The 21,584-nt window shown below is 39.6% G+C and overlaps 1 protein-coding gene across 1 annotated transcript in view; it reads right to left on the bottom strand.

Moving 5' to 3' along the window:
* Window positions 1-21,584, bottom strand: part of tnfsf10l (TNF superfamily member 10, like) — a 77,234-nt gene that overhangs the window by 35,166 nt on the left and 20,484 nt on the right. The window contains exon 2 of the mRNA XM_044097018.1: window positions 11,048-11,197. Coding sequence (XP_043952953.1) covers window positions 11,048-11,197 — 150 coding nt within the window. The remainder of the gene's footprint in view (window positions 1-11,047; window positions 11,198-21,584) is intronic.

Here is a 21,584-nt window from a genome sequence, read left to right as displayed (position 1 = left end):
CTCAGAGCAGAATATGACAAAATGTCCAGTCTTAGAGCTGCATCCAGTCTCTTAAGATTGAAGCAAAATTTTTATGAACAGGGGGACAAGGCTGGAAAACTTCTAGCTTGGCAGATTAAACAGCTTGAAACAACAACCTCAATTACATCAATTGAAACACAGGATAAAACTCTAATAGATCCAAGGGATATTAATAATGCTTTTAAAGATTATTATCAGAAATTATATGACTCTAAAGGAGAGTTAGACCAAGTGGAATTAGACAAGTTTTTGGGTAGACTATATATTCCTGTCATTGCAGAAGATTGTAGAGTAGATTTAAATATGGAAATAAATAAAGAGGAATTAGCACAGGCCATAAATGGAATGAAATCTGGTAAGCAACCAGGACCTGATGGTATCCCCATTGACTTTTACAAAAAATTTAGGGACAAATTGCTCTGTCCCCTTCTAGACATGTTCATGGAGTCATTTGAAAAGGGCACCTTGCCTCCCTCTTTAAATCAGGCTCTAATTATTCTCCTGCCAAAACCTGGTAAACCTCCCAATAAATGTGAAAACCTGAGACCCATCAGCCTACTTAACTCTGATCTCAAAATCATTTGTAAACTATTGGCATTTCGACCGCAAAAAATCTTACCAGATATTATTAATAAAGATCAAAATGGATTTGTGGTTGGGAGGCAAGGATACCACAATATTAGAAGGGTCCTGAATATTATTTGGTTAAAAAAGAACGCTAAAGACACAGCTCTTCTTTCAGTGGACGCAGAGAAGGCTTTTGATAGGGTTGAATGGCCCTATCTTTTTAACATATTGGAAAGGTTGAATTGTGGTAGTAACTTTATTAAATGGGTTAAAATATTATATAATAATCCAACTGCGGAAATAGTATCAAATAAAATATTTTCAAGAGCGATTCAAATCAGGAAGGGTTGTCGTCAGGGATGCCCTCTCTCTCCCTTACTGTTCACACTAGCAATCGAGCCTTTGGCATCAGCTATTCGTCTCCATCCACAAATCTCTGGGATCACCGTGGGTCCCACAGAGCACAAAATATCTCTATTCGCTGATGATGTTATTTTATTTCTAACAGATCTAAAAAACTCAATTCCAGCGGTGATGGAAGTGATCCAGGAATTTGGGAGAGTCTCTGGCTGCAAAGTAAATAATACAAAATCCTCTATTCTGGTATTAAATCTAGGTGAAAGGATTAACCCCATCAGTGAGATTAAGCAATTTAAAGTAGTGGAACATTTTACATATTTGGGTGTTCAGATTTTCCCAGAACTACAACAGGTGGTCAAATCCAATTATGAACTCTTAATGAAAACAATAGCTGCCTCAATTGACAACTGGACATCTCTGCCTATATCCATATTGGGAAGAGTTAATGTCCTGAAAATGAATATACTTCCAAAGCTATTATACCTCTTTCAAAGCATTCCACTGCCGCCTCCAATTATTCAATTGGCTAAAAAAAAACATTTTGGCTTTTGTGTGGAATAATGGAAGGCCTAGGCTACGCCTCTCACTGCTTTATTTACCATTTGATAGAGGGGGGTTAAAGTGTCCCAACTTTAAATTTTATTATTGGGCCACTCAGTTAAGGACTATTATGTTCTATTTTACAGATAAAGATAATCCTCACTGGGTAGAAATGGAGTCCCACAATTTAAGTTTAACTCTTCCATTGTTCATATACTCTGACACATTAATGAAGTTAAAGAAACGTACTACAAATCCCATTCTGAAAAACATGATAAAAATTTGGCAGGATGTTAGAAATTACCTTGCGGAGCCAAACAACATATCCCAATTTAGCCCAATATGGGGTAATCAGCTGTTTGCTCCAGGTAGAGCGGATGGAACCTTTAGGCTTTGGGCGCTGCAAGGTTTAAAAACTGTTGGTGACCTTTACCCATCAAATTCTGATATATTTTTGTCCTTTGCAGAGCTACAAACCAAATTCAATCTGGATAAAAAACATTACTTCAAATTTATTCAGATAAGAAGCTTTGTTAAAGCAAATTTCAACAATCTTAACAAGCCCCCTCTTACGTTACTTGAAAAATAAATGACTCGGAATAAATCAAGGAAGGGCATTATTTCAGATTTTTATAACGTGTTGATCTCTAACTCATTAGAGGACTCAAATAATAAGCTTATAAACTGGAATTTGGACCTATCATCAAATATCAGTGAACAGGATTGGGAAAAGGCTTGCATTAAAATTCACACAATGTCCATAAACAGTCGTCTTAGAATTCTACAATTTAAATGGCTAATGCGTATCTATGTTACACCTGTGCATTTAAATAAATACAATAATAACATCCCAGATCTGTGTGTAAAATGTAATTCTAAAGGGACTCTAATACATTGCATGTGGGAATGCAGACAAATCAAAGCATTTTGGACAGAGGTGAAAGATATAATTGAAAAAATTATCTTAAAGCAAGTTCCACTGAATCCTAAATTGTTCCTGCTAGCTTTATTCCCTGGGGAACATAACTTTAGTAAATCAGAACACACTTTCATAGATATAAGCTCATTGGCTGCAAAAAAATGTATTGCTTTGACTTGGAAAAATATCAATAGACCTAGTGTCACGCAGTGGTTAAAACAGATGTCGTCTAATTTGCCACTAGAAAGAATAACATATATTAGGAAATCCAAAGGGTATCTTTTTGAGAGGATTTGGGGGCCTTTCATTAATTTTATTAAGGACTTAGACTTGACAGAGGGTTTGTTTGAGTTCTGAATTGCCAGAACCTGTGGTGTGCCATGTTGTATAGATGTGTATAATTATATCTGACCAATTTGTAATCTGTGTGAATACCCCAGTTTTTGAGAAGCTGTGTTCTTTGTTTTGTTTTTTACTATTATTTTTTTTGTTTTTTGTTGTTGTTGTATTTTATTTCTCTGGGTTGAGTAAAATAATTACTGTCATGTAATGACTACAAAGAGAACCTGTTCAAATAACTACATGCTTGTATTTCCAAAGTGTAAAAACTCAATAAAAATATGTTGGTAAAAAAATAAAAAAAAAAAGTAATTTTTCAATTTCTAATTGTTTGGACCTATTATGGAAACTTTTTTTGCATGTTTTTACTTTTCCATTTGGGCCTCAACTGCTTCTAAACACACCTTAAATGCTTTAAAAAAAAAAACCATCAGTCGATTTTTGGTGAACAATTTTTTTTTTTTTTTCAGGAAAAATTTGGCATTTCATAAACCTCCCAATTGTTAAGTCACCTAGCAACAAAGGCTGAGCTCCAGCATGTTTGGTCAGCTGGTTCAACCACTGTATGTGCTGTACAATGGCTACTGGAAAATAGAGATGTTTTGCTGTTGTTATACTGTCCATTGTTATTGGTTGTACAGGAGGCTCTACTAATGCTTTTCAAAGCGAATCTGTTTGCAGCCTGTTGAGCTGGCAGAATGTAGTGAACATGTTTTGTGTAGCCCACTGACCTCTCCTAACCTGTTCAAGGTCACCTTTACAGTATTGTTGAAACCCATATTGAATACCCATTCGTCTAAATGTGTTACAAAAACACAAAGACTATTTTTTTTTTACTTGTTTTACCTCTGGTCACCACTTTAACCACCTTTAGACATTTTGCCATGTACAATGCACCCCATTACGTCTCATCTCCAGATGTTCTGTCCTGATTTTAAACCCCTCTGAGACTTGCGCTTGTGAGAAGGTTTGAGAATGAACGGCTCCGTTACAATAAACAATGTAGGAGCATGTGTGTGTCACACATTAACGATTACTGTGTAGGATATTTACTGGGGCAAAGCTGTGTAACTTCTTTCTAAGATTGTAAGATAATCCACTGAGGTTTCTGGCTGGGCTGAAAATCTACATCTCCAAGCCTTTCACTGAAGCATTTTATAAGGAAAGAGACGGCGCCTGCTCGGTCTGCCAGCTCGCTCTAACCACCATCTTGGCTTCATCGGGTGACGTAATACTAACAAAAAATTAAGAAATGGAAATTTCCCAAAGCTGACCTGTCTTTACGCGCTAAAAACACAACCACAATGTTTTTTAAAAAGGTAAAAGTCCACAGTATTCTTTCCTCCGCAAGTGACAGGAAATAAAACCCAAAACGCCAAAAAGGAGACCCAACAAGAAAGGCCAGTTCAGGAATCAACATCTAATCATGTGAAAGTTTATAAGAGGGTAATTGGACGTTAATGTGTTTGGATGTTTTTCACCAGCAAGAGTTTTTGACCTTCCTACAGGAGGAGCGCTAGACATTCCCGTTCCTTTCCACTGAGGAGCAGAGGGGCATGAAGCAGCGCACTCCGATTGTATCGTACAAGTGGAGCCCAGAGGAAGGAGGCGAAGGGCTGAAAGGTAAAACAAAGAAGTAGCAAAGGGACAGATTGGCAAAAAACAAACTTCCATTTTCATGTAGAATTTTAAAGTCAAGTCAAGGAAAGAAGTAAATATCTAGTTACTCCAAAAAGCTTAGGCTCTGAGTTTGTAAAGTCTTTGGCTTGTTTACTGTAATCGTTAAGTACATGTTTTTAGAAGAGCCAACTGTTCCACTTCATAGCCATTGGCATTCTGCAAGTGGAAGTAATTGGTACCTGTGGGAGGACAGTCAGACCCAGAACACACTAATAACCCACAACCGACCAACAGTCAAGAGATCCAAGGTGGAGGAAATTACCGTCCATAAAAAAAATTATGTATGTAATAGACAGCTAATTCCAAAGTGCAAGTTGTCCAACTCAAATTAGGAACTTTGCAGGTTTTGGAATTAATCACAATTTAATGGCTTTTTGTTCAAACTATTGACAAAGTAAGCAGTATTTACAACACAAAAACCTTTTTTGAAGCTAAATTATTTAATGAGCTGAACAATAAAGATATCTGTGGTTCTGTTGTTAGGCTATTCAGCCATCAGATTGGTGCCAAGTGCTTTCTAGGTGTTTCAGGAAACCCTGATCATTCATGGAGCCTCTTTAGAAATGAGAACCTCAGACGCCAACGTTAGCGTTGAGCACGTCTGCGCTCCTGCAACATGTTTATAGCTTTGAGAAGCTATTTTAGGCTTGGCTAGCTTCGCTGATGTGGTTTCTGTTTTTAGCACACAACAATTTATTTATTTATTTTTTTTCCAGTGTCTTGTCTGTTTTTGAAGTTAAAATACAGTGGGCCTGTAGAAGCAGCTCTGTTGTCCACTGGTGTGGTTTGCGGATGTCGCTCGTGTGTCAGATTTACAGGCTAAAACAGGACTACTAAAAAAAAATTACATATTTAATTAAGTGATCAAAACTACTTAACATGTTGAGGTCATAACTAAAAAATAAAAAGCTTCGTTAAAATATTTTTATTGGGTACATGAATGGCCAGACAAGAAACTGTGACAGCAACTTTAAGAACAACTGTACGCTAAAGTCACAGAAACCTGTGCATTCCTCCACTGGCTTAAATTACAATACAGTTTTGTTTCATTCATGTGTGTGTGTGTGTGTGTGTGTGTGTGTGTGGGATGGGGGGGGGGTTGCATATGTGTATGTGTGCCTCTATGAAGGCAATAGGAAATGAGGAGGATGAAGCTAAATGGCTCTAAGTGTCCAGACACTGAGACGAAGTGGGAAAAGTCCTCCTGGCGATGTCTACTACAAGACGACTTATAATGTTGGATTGACTCAGCGGGCTTAAGAGTGTGTGTGTGTGTGTGTGTGTGTGTGTGTGTGTGAGACTCTTAAAGCAGCTTCCTTTAGTCACAAGCATTTTCATTCTGATTCAGCAGCAGAAATGAGCCGAGTCTGACCTAACTACTATTCAATTGCTATCTGTTTGCACGCTTACAGACTGCAGGATCACACAGACTTGTGTCACCTGATATGTGTTTGGATTGGTTGGCTGTAAATTCATCGTTCAGGTGATAATCTGCATCTTTGAGGCCAAGCTGCCATTGTACCTGCATAAGCAATCAATAGGAATGTGTTTTTATAAGGAAGACGACTCCTTTTCTTTCTTCTTTCTTTTGTGTGTTTTTTTTTTTTTTTTTTTCTGGACCAGAATCAAGTAATAAATTCCTGGTTGCATCCAAAACAAATACTGTAAAGTCCTCGCTTGTCTGAGCAAATCTCACGAGTCACAGCCAAGCAGAACCAGGTGCCTGTACAGCCGAACCCGACCAAAGCAGATGGAGAGGCTGCCTGAGGCTGAACTAATTTAGTGCACATTATGTTCAGTGGCTTTGTTTGACTGGAGCTACTTACTGTAAGGTTTTCTAGCCCCATATGAACCAATTTAAAGCAGGTTAGAGGTCAGTGTCACACTCAAGGGAGCCACTTTCCTGTTTGTGACCGAAGAAGTGAAGGATAAACTACCTTGTCAAATATCAAATTAAGTCTGGATCCAGTCATACAGCTGTGCTGGATGTAAACAACTCTGGTAGGTTCTGCTGCAATCTTATGACTAGAAAGATAAGGAGAATAAGTTTTATTATTTCTTTACTCTGAGCAAAACGAAGGGAAAAACTGAAATTCTTTCAGGCAAATAGATTTTTCTTTAGCTGTCTGATATCTCTGTTTATTTACTGCAAATGTGATTGGGATCAAACTAAAACATCTTTAGTTTTTAATCATCACTTTAAAGTTTTTAAAGGGTTTTCACCACACTCAAATACAGGTACATTTGTATCATTACTAGAACTTTTTTTTTTTTTCTGAACTGTTACATCTGTATCTTTTTCTACAGGCAGATGAAAAACAAACTGAACCAGACTTGAACTGCTTCTCTTTTTTAGAAAAGCACAGACTGCAACAGCCTTTGCTGCATTTACACAAGAGAACTGTCTGGAAACGGCCGGTGTTTTCGGGCGCTGATTTGGGGAAAACGTTGGTGCTTAGACGAGAGCGCAACGAAATGAATCCGCTGTAGTTGTCATGCCAAGCCACTGCATGGCGCTGTGATCTTGGCATGTCGTCAAAATGCGCAGGAGCTTTTGACTGTTGGCTTGCAGCTCATTTAGAAAACAGTTACTTGTCGGGTCATTTCTACCACATTTCCCTTTTTTCCATAAATAAATAAATAAATAGATTAAATAAAATACCAAAAACAATGACACTGAATTCTGTTTTCCAGTCTTGTTCAGAATATTAAATATGACCCGCTGCCCTTCTCAAACTGCAGCTCCCCGAGAACTTCAGCTTCCTCCTGAGGCTTGGGCGCCAAGAACAGTCAAAGTCCGTCCAAAAGGCCTAATAAATTATTTGGGAAAAGGGCGTAAATGCATGGCACCTGGCCTCCAACGTATTACACCCAATGAGTCCTTCACGCTTGAGATACTGCACACATCAATGACAACCGAGATTTATTATATTGCGCAGCTCTGGCCTTAATGTAGGTTTGACCTCATCAAGTCGAGTCAAACCACTAATGACTTCTGAAACTTGAGAGGGCGACATGTGATCTGATAAATCCGCCAGTGTGCTAATGCTAATGCTACTTAGAAACTTAGCTAACACAACTGCATTTTTTATTTTGTTGGACTACATAACCGATTAAAATCCTCCTTAAATAAAACAACATGGGGAATAAAACAGACACTGCCTCTTTAAGAAAACCTTTCCTGCTTTCTTTTTCGCAAACAGAAATATAAAATTTATTCAAATGAACCTGTTGCACAATGTTTCAAACAATGAGGCACATTTAAACAGAAAAGTCAACTTAATCTAGGTCTTTAATTATCTAAGTTGTGCAAACATCAGTGCTGACAGAGCAAATCTGGAAAACGTACAAACCCCGATTGAACTGCCGGGTTTGATAAAGAGAGACCGTAATAAATCACTTCAATCACTTTTGGTCTATTTTAGCATTTACTTCACACACCATTAACTACAGTAAATCTGAACAACGTTAAAAGACCACAAAAAGTGACCTCTAGAGGTCATAATCTGATACACTAGAAGGAGTTATACAGGGTAGAGGGAAAACCTAATGTAACTGTGGTACTGCAGCTTTCCTTTATTTACATTATCCTTTGAACAGATTTATTTATTTGTTTCTGGCATTTAAAAAAAACTTGGCGGAAAAAAACTGAAGAAGTATCGATATATTTTATTGCAGCGAGAGTTGCATAAGACAGTGACGGTAATAATTAACAAGAGTTCGGGACGAGCCAGGTTTGACGTCTCGTAAGAAGGAAATAGCTTACTAATTTACCTGCGGCTTCTAAAAGCAGCACTTACTGGGAAACATCAGAAGAAGAGTCAGACAGGTTCATTTCAAACATCTGGCATGCACACAAACACACCCACACACACACAGAGGGGTAAGTTTTGCACCTGCCCGTAAGCTCATTTAGATAAATCTTCCGTTGGTTAAAAAATAAAAACAAAACAAAATCTCAGGACAGGTTTGGGCATATCGATGGAAGTTTTGGGTAAAACCACTCTGTGCTGCAAATGCTCTCAGAGCATTTTTATGACTGCTCCACAAATATATAAACACAAATACTGCTTTCAAAAAACATCCCCATTTATAATATGCTTCCTGAAAACAGAGGTGACATGAAGAAGTGTGATTTATACTACTGGAGTGAACACATTAACTGGATTTAATTATATTGTCAAATTCATTTATGCTTATTGAGACTTTCCCTGAACAAACAGTGGAGAAAATACCGAAACTAACAATCAGTAATAGTATTTTTTTTAAACTCTTTAATTGGAATTTATTGTGACAACGATACAATAATTGCTCACTGTTGAAGGGTTAAACAAACACTGAACTCCTATGGGATTGTTAGAACGGTCCAGTCAAAGTCCAGACCTAAATCCCATTGAGAAGGTGCAACAACACTGGATTGTTTGTCGTCTTTAGAAACCATTGCTAAAAAAACGTTGCTTTATTTTCTCATTGTCTTCATTTTGGGCGTTTCCTCTCACACAGAATCCCAACATAATGCCCTGATGATGTTGTTATGACATGACAAAATGTAACAAAGTTCAAGGGATTTGAGTCCATTTGCTTAGTGCTACCACTCGCTGCACACGTTGAAAGGATGTGGGAGTCGTTTCAATATGTTTCAAACATGGCAGCCGTTGAGCACAAACACTAAAACAATGAGCCCTCCTGCTGCTAAAACCCGAGACGGTTCTCTTCCAAATTCCAAACGCCAGCTATCCCTCATCTTAATGATATCTGTCTTTCATTACTTTTACAACAACAGGCCCCATAAAGCGACACTGAATGATGGGGGTTTTTATCAAGAAGCGGCAGATCTGCAGTTTTCAATATCAACACAATGTTTGAGTTGACGATGAGAATCAGCCGGTTGAAGCTTCCATCACCACGAATGAGAAACAATGATATTTTGCGAAACATGTTTCCAGTGAGCTGTCACTCAAACACTTTTGTCTCGTTCATTATGATTTATGTGGATTTGCCAGAGATTTGTTTGGCTGTCCAAAACCATCCACCTGGTGTGTCGTGTGAATATGTATTTACTTTAATTGACTGATACTCCGTCATAGCTGACCGTTGCTCCATTACAGTGACAAACGTGCACAATGGGTCCCGCCCTGAGGTCTGCATTGGTCCCTGCTGACGCTTTCTGCGCTCGCTGGAACCGAGACAAGGCGCTCAAGCTGCAACCCAAAAGCCAAAACTCATCTGGTCCCAATCCGGGCGCTCTGCGGAGACGGCCGAACGCGCACCGATAACGACTTGATATTAAAATGCCGACGGGTTTAAAACGACAATTCTGTGGTCAAACTGGGTGTTTTAGGGGAGAGACTGTAACTCTGTGAAAACTTGTAAACAGAAGATTTTTTTTTTTAATGGCTTTTAAGTGCTAGAATTAATAAGAAGGTACAATACGCATGAAATAAAGATTCTTAGTAGAATATGCTCTTTTTTTAAAATATTGATGTGAACCAACTTGAAAGAAAAACATTCACAAATGTTTCTGGCTCTTTAAAGCTGACGTAGTTGGACGTTTCTGTAAGGTTCAGCGGCACTTCAACAGATTTTCAACTAGCCTCATTTATCACAAATTGTGTGTGCGTGTGTGTGTGTGTGTGTGTGTGTGTGAGAGAGAGAGAGAGAGAGAGGAAGTGGGGAGTAATAGGTTGCAGATTTGTGAAAATGTGGATAGTCACTTCGCTGACCGTGATTTTTGGATGCGCTGCAGTTATTCCTACCTCAAAATCACCTAATTTTACGGAGCAGAACTTTATTTAATAATGCATTTCAGCTTATTATCAATGACATGCTTTTGTTCAGGATTAAACCCTTGCATTTGGCTTTTGTTTGTATTTCATAAAGTGTTCCGGTGCATTTTGCACACCAGCTCCGTTTCCGTTACAAATGTGTGCAAAACTTTTTCACATTTTCACACCATTTTGCTAATGTTGAATGTTAGCAACATTAGATTTATCAGATCTAATGTTGAACAAACATGATTTTGAAATAGCAGTGTTTCCATTAGATAAGAAATGTGATTAAAATCCCACATGAAAAACCTTGTTCACATGATAAGTCATTAAAAATCATTCACATTTTAGGCGCTAGCAACCATTAGCTACCAGACGAGGCGTTGGCACGACAAGCTACTTATACTTGGGAATGGCTACAATTGCTGTAGCAATATCAATTCAACAGTTTTGAAAGACAAATTCAACTTCTGATGGACTGTGCAATGCCAGGAGTCTTCTTTTGGAGCTAGCTGTGCGCTGTCCAAGAATGCTAATGCCTGTAAATGAGGACTTTGGTCCTGTATACAAACTGGCATAAAGTGGAAAAAAACACCGATTTCGATACGACTGAAAAAAACCCCAACTCATCCGAGCACAAAACATTTACCAAAAAATGAGTACTTGTGAAATTGGCATTTTTCGATATAGCAAATTGACTTTCGTAATTCCAATTTCCGCAGTTTTAAGGGTCAATACACAAACGTAGTACGGACACCCACTGGACAGATTACCGCCTTAAACGCCTTTCTATGAATCTAAGCCTTGATAAATTTGCTGAAATAGTCGAACGAAGGCCCTAGTGGTTCCCTACCTTCGAGATGTAGGCCTTGATGCCTTCAGCCAACTTGATGCATGGTTCCCCAAAGAGCTGGGCCAGCTGATCCGGGATGTCCTGGTCCTTGTCCAGAGCATTCAGTAAACTCAGGCACTTTAGTTCCTCTGTCACTCCTTGGCTACGAACCTGTATGGCAAACAAAGATGGGAAAGAAATCAGCAGGGGTTCATATGAACCAAAGTTTGGACAAACAAAGGAGTTAATACAAGTCTTTCCTGCCTTCTACCCAAAAAGCAACAAAATAATCTTTTAAATTTTAAATTAAAACCAGCTAGGAACCATGTCTAGCTCCTGCCCTGCTTTTCTGCTTGAGGCGATTGAGCGTAAAATCCCTAAAAGATTCTTGTACCCACATACTTTTTACAGTCATTTTAATTTCTGCTGAATCACTTCCAGTGTCTCATATAGATTCAAATAGTTGTCTTGCTTTCGACTGGCCTCCAGGGACAGCTACGGTCGTCACAGAGTAAAAAAAAACCCTCATGTGTCGTCACTGGCTGTGCACGGTCAGGGAGTAGCCTCGTTTCGCTGTCAGTTTCCTTTCATGTGTTTCACATTTTTCACTCTAACTTCGAAGTTTCCCGATTCCTCATTCCTCGCTTTTGAGCAGATAGGAAGCAAAACACGAAGCAAAAACACTTCAAAAAAGAACCTCAATCATCTTAAAACTGATAAGACAATCCTGTGAACATGACTGAACGCAGCATTATTAGATTATCAGATTTCATTACTTAAATTGATGAGTTTAGATAAAAGCTTTATCTTCCAGACTTCTTGTCCTTGCTCAATTTTCTAAATGACCAATGTCTCTTTTAATAATTTGATGTGCTTTAGTTTGATTTGCCAAGCCACGTTTTGATGAATTAGACTTAGTGAAACATTAAAAAAAGGCCTTTTTACGACACATTTTGTTTTCAGAAAGCCGTAAATTTAGGTAGATCTGTACTTTTGGCTCTGAAACTGGGTCTATTTAAGCACTAAAATTGCTCTTTTAAGAAGTCTCAGAGGCAGAAGTTCACAAATTTATGATTTACAAAATATACATTTAGTTGAGGGTTCTCCATATTTTATTTGACAAGTCCAAGAGGTCTTGATATTGGAATAAAGTGAGTCCAAAGGCAACAAAAAGCAAAGAAATGATCCCATACCAACATTTGGCATCAGGTTGTTTCCTTACAGTGGGACCTTCAGGTAACAGAACTTGACTGCTGTTCAAGATGATCCACAGTAACATTTTGTACCCAGAATAAGTGGCAGGAAACGAGTCCAGAAATTCTGGAAAAGCATGGATTTCTGTTATCAGATAGTTATGTAGGGTTATGGTCCGGAGGAAAATCTATGAGAACCGAAATGGCTGACGCTCTTTGCTTCTGGAGCAACTTTATGGTCATGCGTGCCTGCGTGTGTGTATCCTTCAGGGAGGTTTTCACGGTCTAAAAATCTGGCTAATGACTCTGTAACAAGCACTGATGACGAGAACCAAATTACGCTGCTGCACTCCTTCAACCCCCTGATTTAGTTTTATTAATTTCTTTCCACTTGACCGCTCTGCTCTAATGAAATGTTTAACTTTTTTTTTTTCCACTTTCTATCTCTCGTCGCCTTTCTTTGACTTTTCTCTCCTTTTTCCAGCTAATTTTGTGTTACTATTCTTGCAATAATTGTTCATGTTGATGCCCGAGAGGATCATCTTGCTCCTGCAGAAGATCGTACTGCGGCTATAAGCGAGTGTGTGTATATATGAGGCCGAACGAATCGGGTCGCGTGAAGAATTAACGGGAAGAAAGATGTTGCTTCTCAACATTTTGTCTCCACTCTTTTAAAGATGACTCATGACCTTAAAATTGTGCATCTATTTAAGGACAAGTCCTTGGGTTTAATTGGATACATGTGTTTGCTTGCAGGTCCTACTTTGTGTCTACGTTGAGTCACCTTTAATAAATTGGAACAGCAACGTGTTACGCCAGAAAATGGGTCATTCCAAGTCTTTACACTTTTCCTAGAAGAAGAACGCTGTCGGCAAAGACGCCTTCTTGCACAGCCTGTTCAAGGAAAACAACATTTACGGTGATGAGAGCTTAAATCTTTTCTGGACTTATAGTTATTTAAGGGAGTATTGGGGCTTAGAGTATTTTTCTAAACTGTGGCAAGCAGTGACTCTACACTTGAGACCATTAATTCTCTGAGACAAACAGTGGAAATTTATAGATACAGCAGAGCGAGGCTCACTTTTAGCTGCCCCAGGTCAGTCGAGCGTTTACACCAACGTTTAAGCCTTTCACATGAATGAATGCCCCAAAAATGATCCCAGGTACCCGAACTTATACATCATAATGCTGCAAAATAAAGAACATTAAGATCACTTTTATCACTGGTGTGTGACCAACACAAGATTTATTATTAACCTTTTTCTTTTTTGGTACTGCAAAGAAGAAAAATGTGAATTAGCTGATGTGATAAACAAATTAAAAGAGACCTAAATGAATATTGAAGCGCATTCCTCTGTCGGATGAGAGTCTCTTGGAGTCCGGCGCGTTTTCACAAGAACTTGCTCAGGATTACTCTGGTAAACGCACCAAACACAGAGGTGGGAGTATGAAGACTGAAGCTACAAGAGGTCACAGTTTTTTGGGAGAAATTTTATGGATGCTGTTTAAATAGATTCAAACGAGTGAAGAAGGAGCCTATGAAGACCTGTGGAAAGCAACAGCATAAAAAAGACTAAAACAGAGCTGAGGACGTTGGGGCACGCAGTAAGACTGATCTCAATCCCTCTTTCAGACCCAGCTTTCCTCTTGCTCACTTCTCCATATGTTCCCTGTTGTTTTTCAGTACCGCACTGACACAAAGAGAGCACAGTAGGTCATCACGGATCATCTGCGTATAATCAGGACACTTCCCAAGAAAAACTGCTGACAGCGGAGTCTGGGCCGAGACACTCTGTCTATTGTGAGGGCTGCGATGACAGCTACCACCGGCTCGAGTCCTGGGGAGGTTCCCGCGTGCATGAGAAGATCTGAGCTTCACTCTGCAGAAGGAAAAGGAGTGTAAAACAGGCATAGTTTCTTTCTGGTGACTCTGCCAAAACACACTCCCTGTTTTGGTGGATATGCTTGAAAGATTTATTTTTAATGAAGAATCTCTTGATGTAAGGAAAGCAACAAACTGTTTCTCTTTCAAGACCGTGGATGTATGTGTGGTCATGCAGGTAAGAGTGTCCATTAAGCCTCGACAGTGTGGATAGGGAGTGTTTGATCTATTATGGGAAACAGTCCAGCCAAAGTCAGCGCGGAGATAAAGGCCATTACTATCACTGCCCTCTGCTAAAAACAAGATTAGAAGTAAACTTTTGGCTCCATTAGCGAGTACATACGAGGTCACAGGCTAAAGCAGGATACATGGACAGACACTACACTACTATTCTTGGGATTTATTTTTGCACGAGACACCTAAATATAGTCTGCCAAAACTATGAGAAAATGTCTTTGCTAATCTAGAGAAATGTCAGTAAAACGTATTTCCCTCTTCTGAATTTGGCTCCCAGCAGCCCTGGTTTTCTTTGGATGAAACATCATCAAACTTTCCCGTTGTGCTGCTGTGCAGGCCAGTACTGGCGTGAGCCATCCAAGTAACACAGGCTTACATCACCTCATTCAACTCACAAACCTATCTGAGGAGTCGAGACTCAAAAGTGACGAAACGGTTAATGTGAAGCTTGCGTAAAGCAGCAGACTGAACGGCTCAGTGTTTAGATCTTAAACTGAAATACAGCCCCATTAATAAAAAAGGAGGCAATAGGCTCAGTCTTATCTAAATCTTTATTATCTTTTAATAAGTTGGGGGGGGTTACAGTCTGTTCCTCGTTTGGCTGGCGGCGTAACAGTACACCTTTTAAAACAAAAAACATTTTTGATTGTTCGGTAGCTTTAGAGCTTTTCAGTCATTCCAACGAGGATGGAAAAAGAAACTTGTTAGTTGGCATTCCTGAAGTGTTATAAAGTGCACAACTGGCTCTTCGTCAAGCTACAATACAGACCTGAAATAGCATGTCAACATTACAAGTATAAAGAAACAACCTTGAGTGAAAATGTTGTACTAGCTAGATGTAGCTAGCTAACAATTCAGACTAGACTGTTGTTGTAACAAATGCTGTAAAAAAAGTAGCACCAGCCACGTGTCTGCACTTTGTTGTTGAAATCCATCGTTTTAAAAACACGCTGAAAGTAACAGAACCGTGTTACGTAATGTCCAGTGGTTAGGGTTACACCCAGTAAATTAGACTGGCTTTAAATTAAGCTGGTACCATTGCATGCTAATGCTAATATGAATACAAGAACAGGACTGATCTTGTGTAGTCTATGTGTCAAATGTACAAATGGTATATGTTTTTCTTATTTGGCACTTCTCATGTTCTCGTACTTTCTTCTCTGCTAAACAGAGTAAACCCTAAAAATATAATTTCAACACCCAAACCCTATTGTTGTTCTGACAAATTGAATTTTTTGCACATTTCATTAACTTGTTTGATACCTTTAAAATAAAAAACAAAAAAAAGGCTAATGATATTTAACGCGTTAACAATTTATTTAAAGATAGGGATGAGATCGCCTACAGAAGACATTTATTAGTAACAAAGTGCTCCAAAATGTCAATGTTGAACAAAACGTATAACCAAGCCGACACTTCAGTGTCTTTTTCTACGCTAAACTTAAGGCACCAAGTATGGACTAAAAAAGTCATGACGGTATTTCAGACTGACCTGAAAGAGCCGCAGAAAAGCCCACGGATGTCCAGCGTTTGTCAGGCTGGCTTAGGAACATACATTAGTGACCTCAACACATACGTTGTTCCCTCATTTTGCCTTTGATTGAGTAAAACCGTTGGGAAACAGAGGAAAATGTGAGCTATTTTGTAAGCCAGTGTCGACATGCAGGCCTCCAGAGAGCGGGGGGACCGAGCCTTTGTTGCCGTCATGCCCTGACAGCATGCATTTGGGGAGTCTTCGGAGATTTGAGTCAAAACTTCCCTCTCTGGAGAGTGTTCCTCTGACAGCTGTGCATCTGCCAATCTCGACTCCTCCCCGCCAATTCCTGGAGTTGCAAAATGCAGTATCATTGTGGGAGCAAGGACAGTAATCGGAACAAATCGACGTGAAGTCCAGCCCAGGCAGTAACATGTTTTTTAAGACCTCGCTTTGTCTTTCGTGTTTTTTTGGGAATCACTTCTGAAAGATTTGATTAATTGTTTTTTTTGAGCTCCATAAAAAGTCTGAAGTTTTACAAGCGAACCACAATGTCCTTTGGAGTTCTAATATGTATATATATTTTTTCAAAACACATAAATCTTGTTTGATTTTTCTTTTTACACTGAATATTCCCAAAGTTCTTGTCCACACAGCAGTGTGTTTTAATAGTGTGATGATCCAAATGATTCGGCCTTCCCTTGAGTTCTAAGCTGTAAGTCAACCGCCCCGCTTTCAAAGCCAAAACAGAAAGAAACAGCAAACATAAAACCCCTGCTTGCTAGACATGAGAAATGATGCAATTCTATTGTGCAGTTTAACAAAATGAGATGCTTCTCTGGTCAGATGACAGGAAAAAGAAAGAAGAAAAAGGAGAATTGAGTAAGAGTGTCGGTAAATGTAATTATTCATGGGAAGGAGCGTTGACCACAGCGTCCCAAAGTGTCACGCCAAATTAGATCCAGCCAAACTTTTCACGTTTTATTTAGTTTCACAGTGGATTAGCTGAGCACTCGGGCCGTAAGGTGTTCACTGCGTTCATTAGAGAGGTTGGAAGAAGCCGTCTCTGTTTATCACATGCAACGCTCTGTAATGCCGACCTAAACGTCTATCAACAGTTTGCATGTGAGGTCTGCAGAGGTGCTAGCTGACCTTTTCCTGATGCTAGACCTGCAGAAGTCCTTGACAGAGAGAAATTTGGCGTTGAAGAGCTTTTCTGTAGGACTGATTGTTCTTTGCAATTTGGCCTTTCCTGTTTTCTAGCGAAGCCAAACCACAGTGATGGATGAAAACAGGAAAAACTGAAAAATGAAATGGAAAGCTGCCACAGTTCTTGAGTTGCCACAGAAATCTTTATTCATTCTGCTAACATTAAAATAAAACAAGAAGAAATGGCGTAAAAGTATTCGCTGAGAAAAGAATGTCTTGCTAGCACTAGTTGTACACCTTAGCTTGCTATCAACGCTAATGTTAGCATCCGATTCGTAGCTTCTCCACATTCGAAGTTACTTCTACTGGGCAAAACTGAAGTTAACGAGTTTAAATACACTTTGCTTGAACGTTTTACTTTGAGGAAAAGCATAAAAGCAGAAATTCAGTGTGAGAACATTGTGTAACTGCATAAACGATGGTAAAGTACCAAGACTAGCCGCCAACGTCGTTACGGATCGCATCTGCTTTAAATCTTCCTTATGGCTCTGTGTGTCAGTGTGTGAAGCATTTGGTGGTCTAGTCAGTCAAATTTTAAAGTAGTAACACTGGTCAAAGCCACAAATCCCAGCTGAATGTGATGCTGCACACTGATTTTGGAAGGAGGATTGTGACTCGATATAATGAGCCTTGAAACTCTTTTATCGTCTTATTCAGTCGATACAAGAAGACAATATGGTGTACTGTCTCTTTGGGTGAGCTTAATGTATTGTTACGCACTCTATTAATTTACAGCACCTACACTTTTACACATGAGAAGTAAATAACTAAACTTGGTATTATGTATTTAACAAAAGCATGTTTTCTTTGACCACAAATTGAAAAGAAAAGACTGAAACTCTCATGTAAAAGCATGTTGATGAGGTTGAACAACTGGGTTCACTAATGTGACTTTCAACATCTTTGTTTCGTCTAATTTTGGATGGGATTCATTGGTTAACCATAAATAGCCGTAAAATATTAAGGGTTATCCAGAGTTGGATGCTGAATATCAGAATGCAGATAAGCAATGTATCCAGATTATGCAGCAAATAAACAAATAACCAGGAAAATATTATCCATCCATTCATCCATCCATCTTCCGCTTATCCAGAGTCGGGATAAGCGGCCTAGATTAATTATCCTAGATTAATTTCTGAATAATCTCAATAGAGTAAAATCCTCAGCATGTAAAAACTTACCGTTGTAGATATGAAAACTGTGAAAAACAGAAGAAACACTCAGTTGACAACAAAGATATGAACCTTTACATGTTAGCGTACCTCACTTGGTTTCTGACTTTCTAAAATTCATCCCCATTTAATGTCCTGAATATACAAGTGCAATGTGAAAGCAGATTAGACTTACTTTTATTAAACCCTTATTGAAACTGAGTTTCAGTCAAATGAACTTAGTCTTGAGACGTTTGCAGGTCGTTAGTCATCTCTGCTTTGATTGTTTCTGCCTGATTGAAACCTGGCTGTGTGTCAGATGGCAGCTGGTCAGTTTCTACAGAGTTTCATGTTGATGCATTTCTTTAAAATCTGGAGAATATCTAATAATTTCATTCCACGGGATTATTTCTCCAAAACACACCCAGATTGTTTTACGTTGGCCCTCATATCCTGAGCTGTGCTGGAAATACCAAAGTAGCCAAAAGTTGCCCTGAGGCATTGTTTATAGAATACACTAGAATATTTCTGTTCAGCATTTACATCCAACAAGTATTGCTTTCAGACGTCCCCTAAGAGCCAAGAACAACGAGAACATTGGGGAAGAAAGAATGGGTCGCGATGTCAGAACCTCATGTGAAATCATTTATGCATCTCCTTGCGCTGGAGATAAAGCCCACAATGTTGTGCTTTGGGGAATAATCATCCCCCACTACGGGCAAGAAACACTCGTACGCGGATTTTTAAGCGATCTACCTGAACGCACTTTATGTCTCTGTCCTTTGCCAGAAAACATGCGGTGCCTCACATCAGTCCGTTCGGGTTTGACAGACCGGGCTCCGGAGAGAAATCCTGATGCCGACTCTCAGGAAGGAGCAAACAATGCTGCACTGTTCCCCCCTCTGCGCGCGTACGTATGTATTATGTGTGTGGCCTGTTCTCGGCGTGTAAGTCCAACAGTGTATCGGTGTGTGTGTGTGTGTGTGTGTGTGTGCGCTTGGCTTTTGCAGGACGCCGAACCTTGAAAAGAATATCTCAGACGGCCACTTGGAAAAGCTGACCCTCATTTCGTGTTTCTATATCTGTGTGCGTGGAGTTCCTTGGCAGTGAGGGAGTCTCATTTGAGAGGATTAGGAAGAGGAGAAGCAGCCACGTAACTCAAATCCAGCGAGGCAGAGTTCTGGAACGACAGCGTGTGTCTTTTGGAGGAGAAACGGCAAGATCGGGGAAGGAGAGAGTTTGCCGTTGGTGACAATGCTCTCCATTCTCCGCGATGAAACGAATAAGGCGGGGAGCTAAAGACCAAACGACAGCCGAGACCTCGTCCCGTAAATCACACCGTGCAAACAGGGATGCGGGGAGCGAACAAGTGTGCGAAAGTATCGCCCAAAGCCCTGCGGAGGAACACGGTGGAGCCCGCTTCGACGTGTTAAGTAACTTGGTGTCTCAAGCAGAAAAGTACTTGGCGAGAAAATTAAGACATGCGTGAGGTACAACTGAAACTGATTGTCAGCTTGAAAGGTGCTTCGTCTGCAGGCCGTAGCACCTTGACGCAGAAGGCTTTTTGGTTTGCTGTTTTGTTAATAAAGTGCACTTGTGAATAGGTAATGGGAAGTTGATGGTTAAATATCACCACCTTCCCAGAATATCATAAGTCGTTTTTTTGACAAAAGTTATCTTTTTTTTCCCGCCTAGGCCATTATTTTAGGAAGGTGACGATTCATTTAAAAAACAATGTTTGTAAAACAAGCCACCTACATCAAGTCCAGGAAGATTTGTCAAGTTGTAGAGTCCTTAACCAGTGTTAGCATAGAGTTTTCCAATCCAGTACAGTACTTTGTGTTGTTTTATAAAGATAAATGTGGGTATTTGATTCAGGAGCTGCTTTAGTGAAAACCTCCTGAACCCTGAGATGATAGAAACCTGGTGGTTTTTCAGACCGGAAAGAAAAGGTAACTTTAACTCTGAGTCAGTGACTCAAAAGTAACCCACAGATTGAGTTACGGTGATAATTAATTCAGAGAACATAATCTGCGAACTGGCAGGTTTTCCTTGAACTCAATAGTTTCTCTCTCAGACTCCACCCGTCCTGCTGAGCCTCAGACACTCGGTTATTTCCAGTCTACATGGGTACATAAACACAACTTTGTATCTTTCTCAGGGACTTAAACGGACAGTTTCACTATTTCGGTCTGAGGTTCTGTTATTGTTCCTTTACCTGATTTAGCGTTTGTATGAAATTGAAGAAATCCTCAAAGTAGTGGAGGGCTTTTCAGCAAGGAAGAGAGACAAACTGGCAAAATTCAGGCTAAAAATGGATGAGTTGATCTTTAGGATACAATATTATATTGGGTACCGTTAAACATCTTCGCTTTTACAAGAGACCATTAAGTTTGTTCCATCTTCTCAGTTGAATAGCATTAGCCCTACTACAGATATTACGGTAGCTGAATCTGCCCAAAAAGCTGAAACGTGTGAGTTCATTCTGCGTAAATTTTCAGGTTCGCATCAGGCTGTCGGTGGGGCAAAATTGTCAAATTCCTAGATAACTGGAACGCAGCATGAAGGAACAAAGGTTTTAATTACAATTCAAATCAATGGAAAGTTTCTCAATGTGGTTTTATTGGGATACATTGTTTTGGCAGTAATGAATCTCTTGTCTTTTTCAAAAGACTTTTTCAATCTTATGCAATTGTGTCATTTGGACCACACAAGCTTTCTAACCTGTGCGCGGTCCAGCAGAGTCACACTGACCCCGTATGTGCTTTTGCAAGATTTGTGTGTGTGTGTGGTTTCGGAAACTGACGGTCTGACGGGACGCTGCCCCGCTTCCCCACAGTCTGACCATAACATCTGCCACGCTCCTCCTGAACGTCACGCTAAGACCACGGGACAATGAAAAAAAAAAAAGGAGCACAATTCATTTGTAGTAAATGTGCATGTGTAGTTAGCAACAAGTAGCTAAATTAGGCAAAATCATCGATTAAAACATTTAGCTTATTATTTTCTTTCTGTAAGGAAGGAACGTAATTTATTTACTCAGGCACCTCAAATAATCACACAGTTTGGAGTGGGTTTTATCTGCACATATGCGTTTATGTTTTTCCCTCTTTGTCATCCCTGTAGGGCTTCAGTCTGCTTTTGGCAGACAGCCAGTGAGGATCTGACATTGATTTATTTGTTGGAGGCAAGTGATTTATCCCTGTTGCATGTTTAATGACTGTCAGCTTTCTCAGCACCCTGTCATGCAGTGGAGCAATCGAAACTAGCGTTGTCTTTGTTTAATGTGCAACAACGGATCCCTTCTTCCTCCTGCACTTTGCCAAGAAAACCTTACATACAGCACATATCAGCTTCTAAGAGGGGTGGGCTTTATGAGAGTTTCGACCAAAACACACTGATAACAGCGGAG

Source organism: Gambusia affinis, linkage group LG18 (assembly GCF_019740435.1).
Source record: "Gambusia affinis linkage group LG18, SWU_Gaff_1.0, whole genome shotgun sequence".
NCBI lineage: Eukaryota > Metazoa > Chordata > Actinopteri > Cyprinodontiformes > Poeciliidae > Gambusia > Gambusia affinis.
Note: the sequence above shows the minus strand (reverse complement) of the source record. Positions and strands in the feature narration are given on the sequence as shown.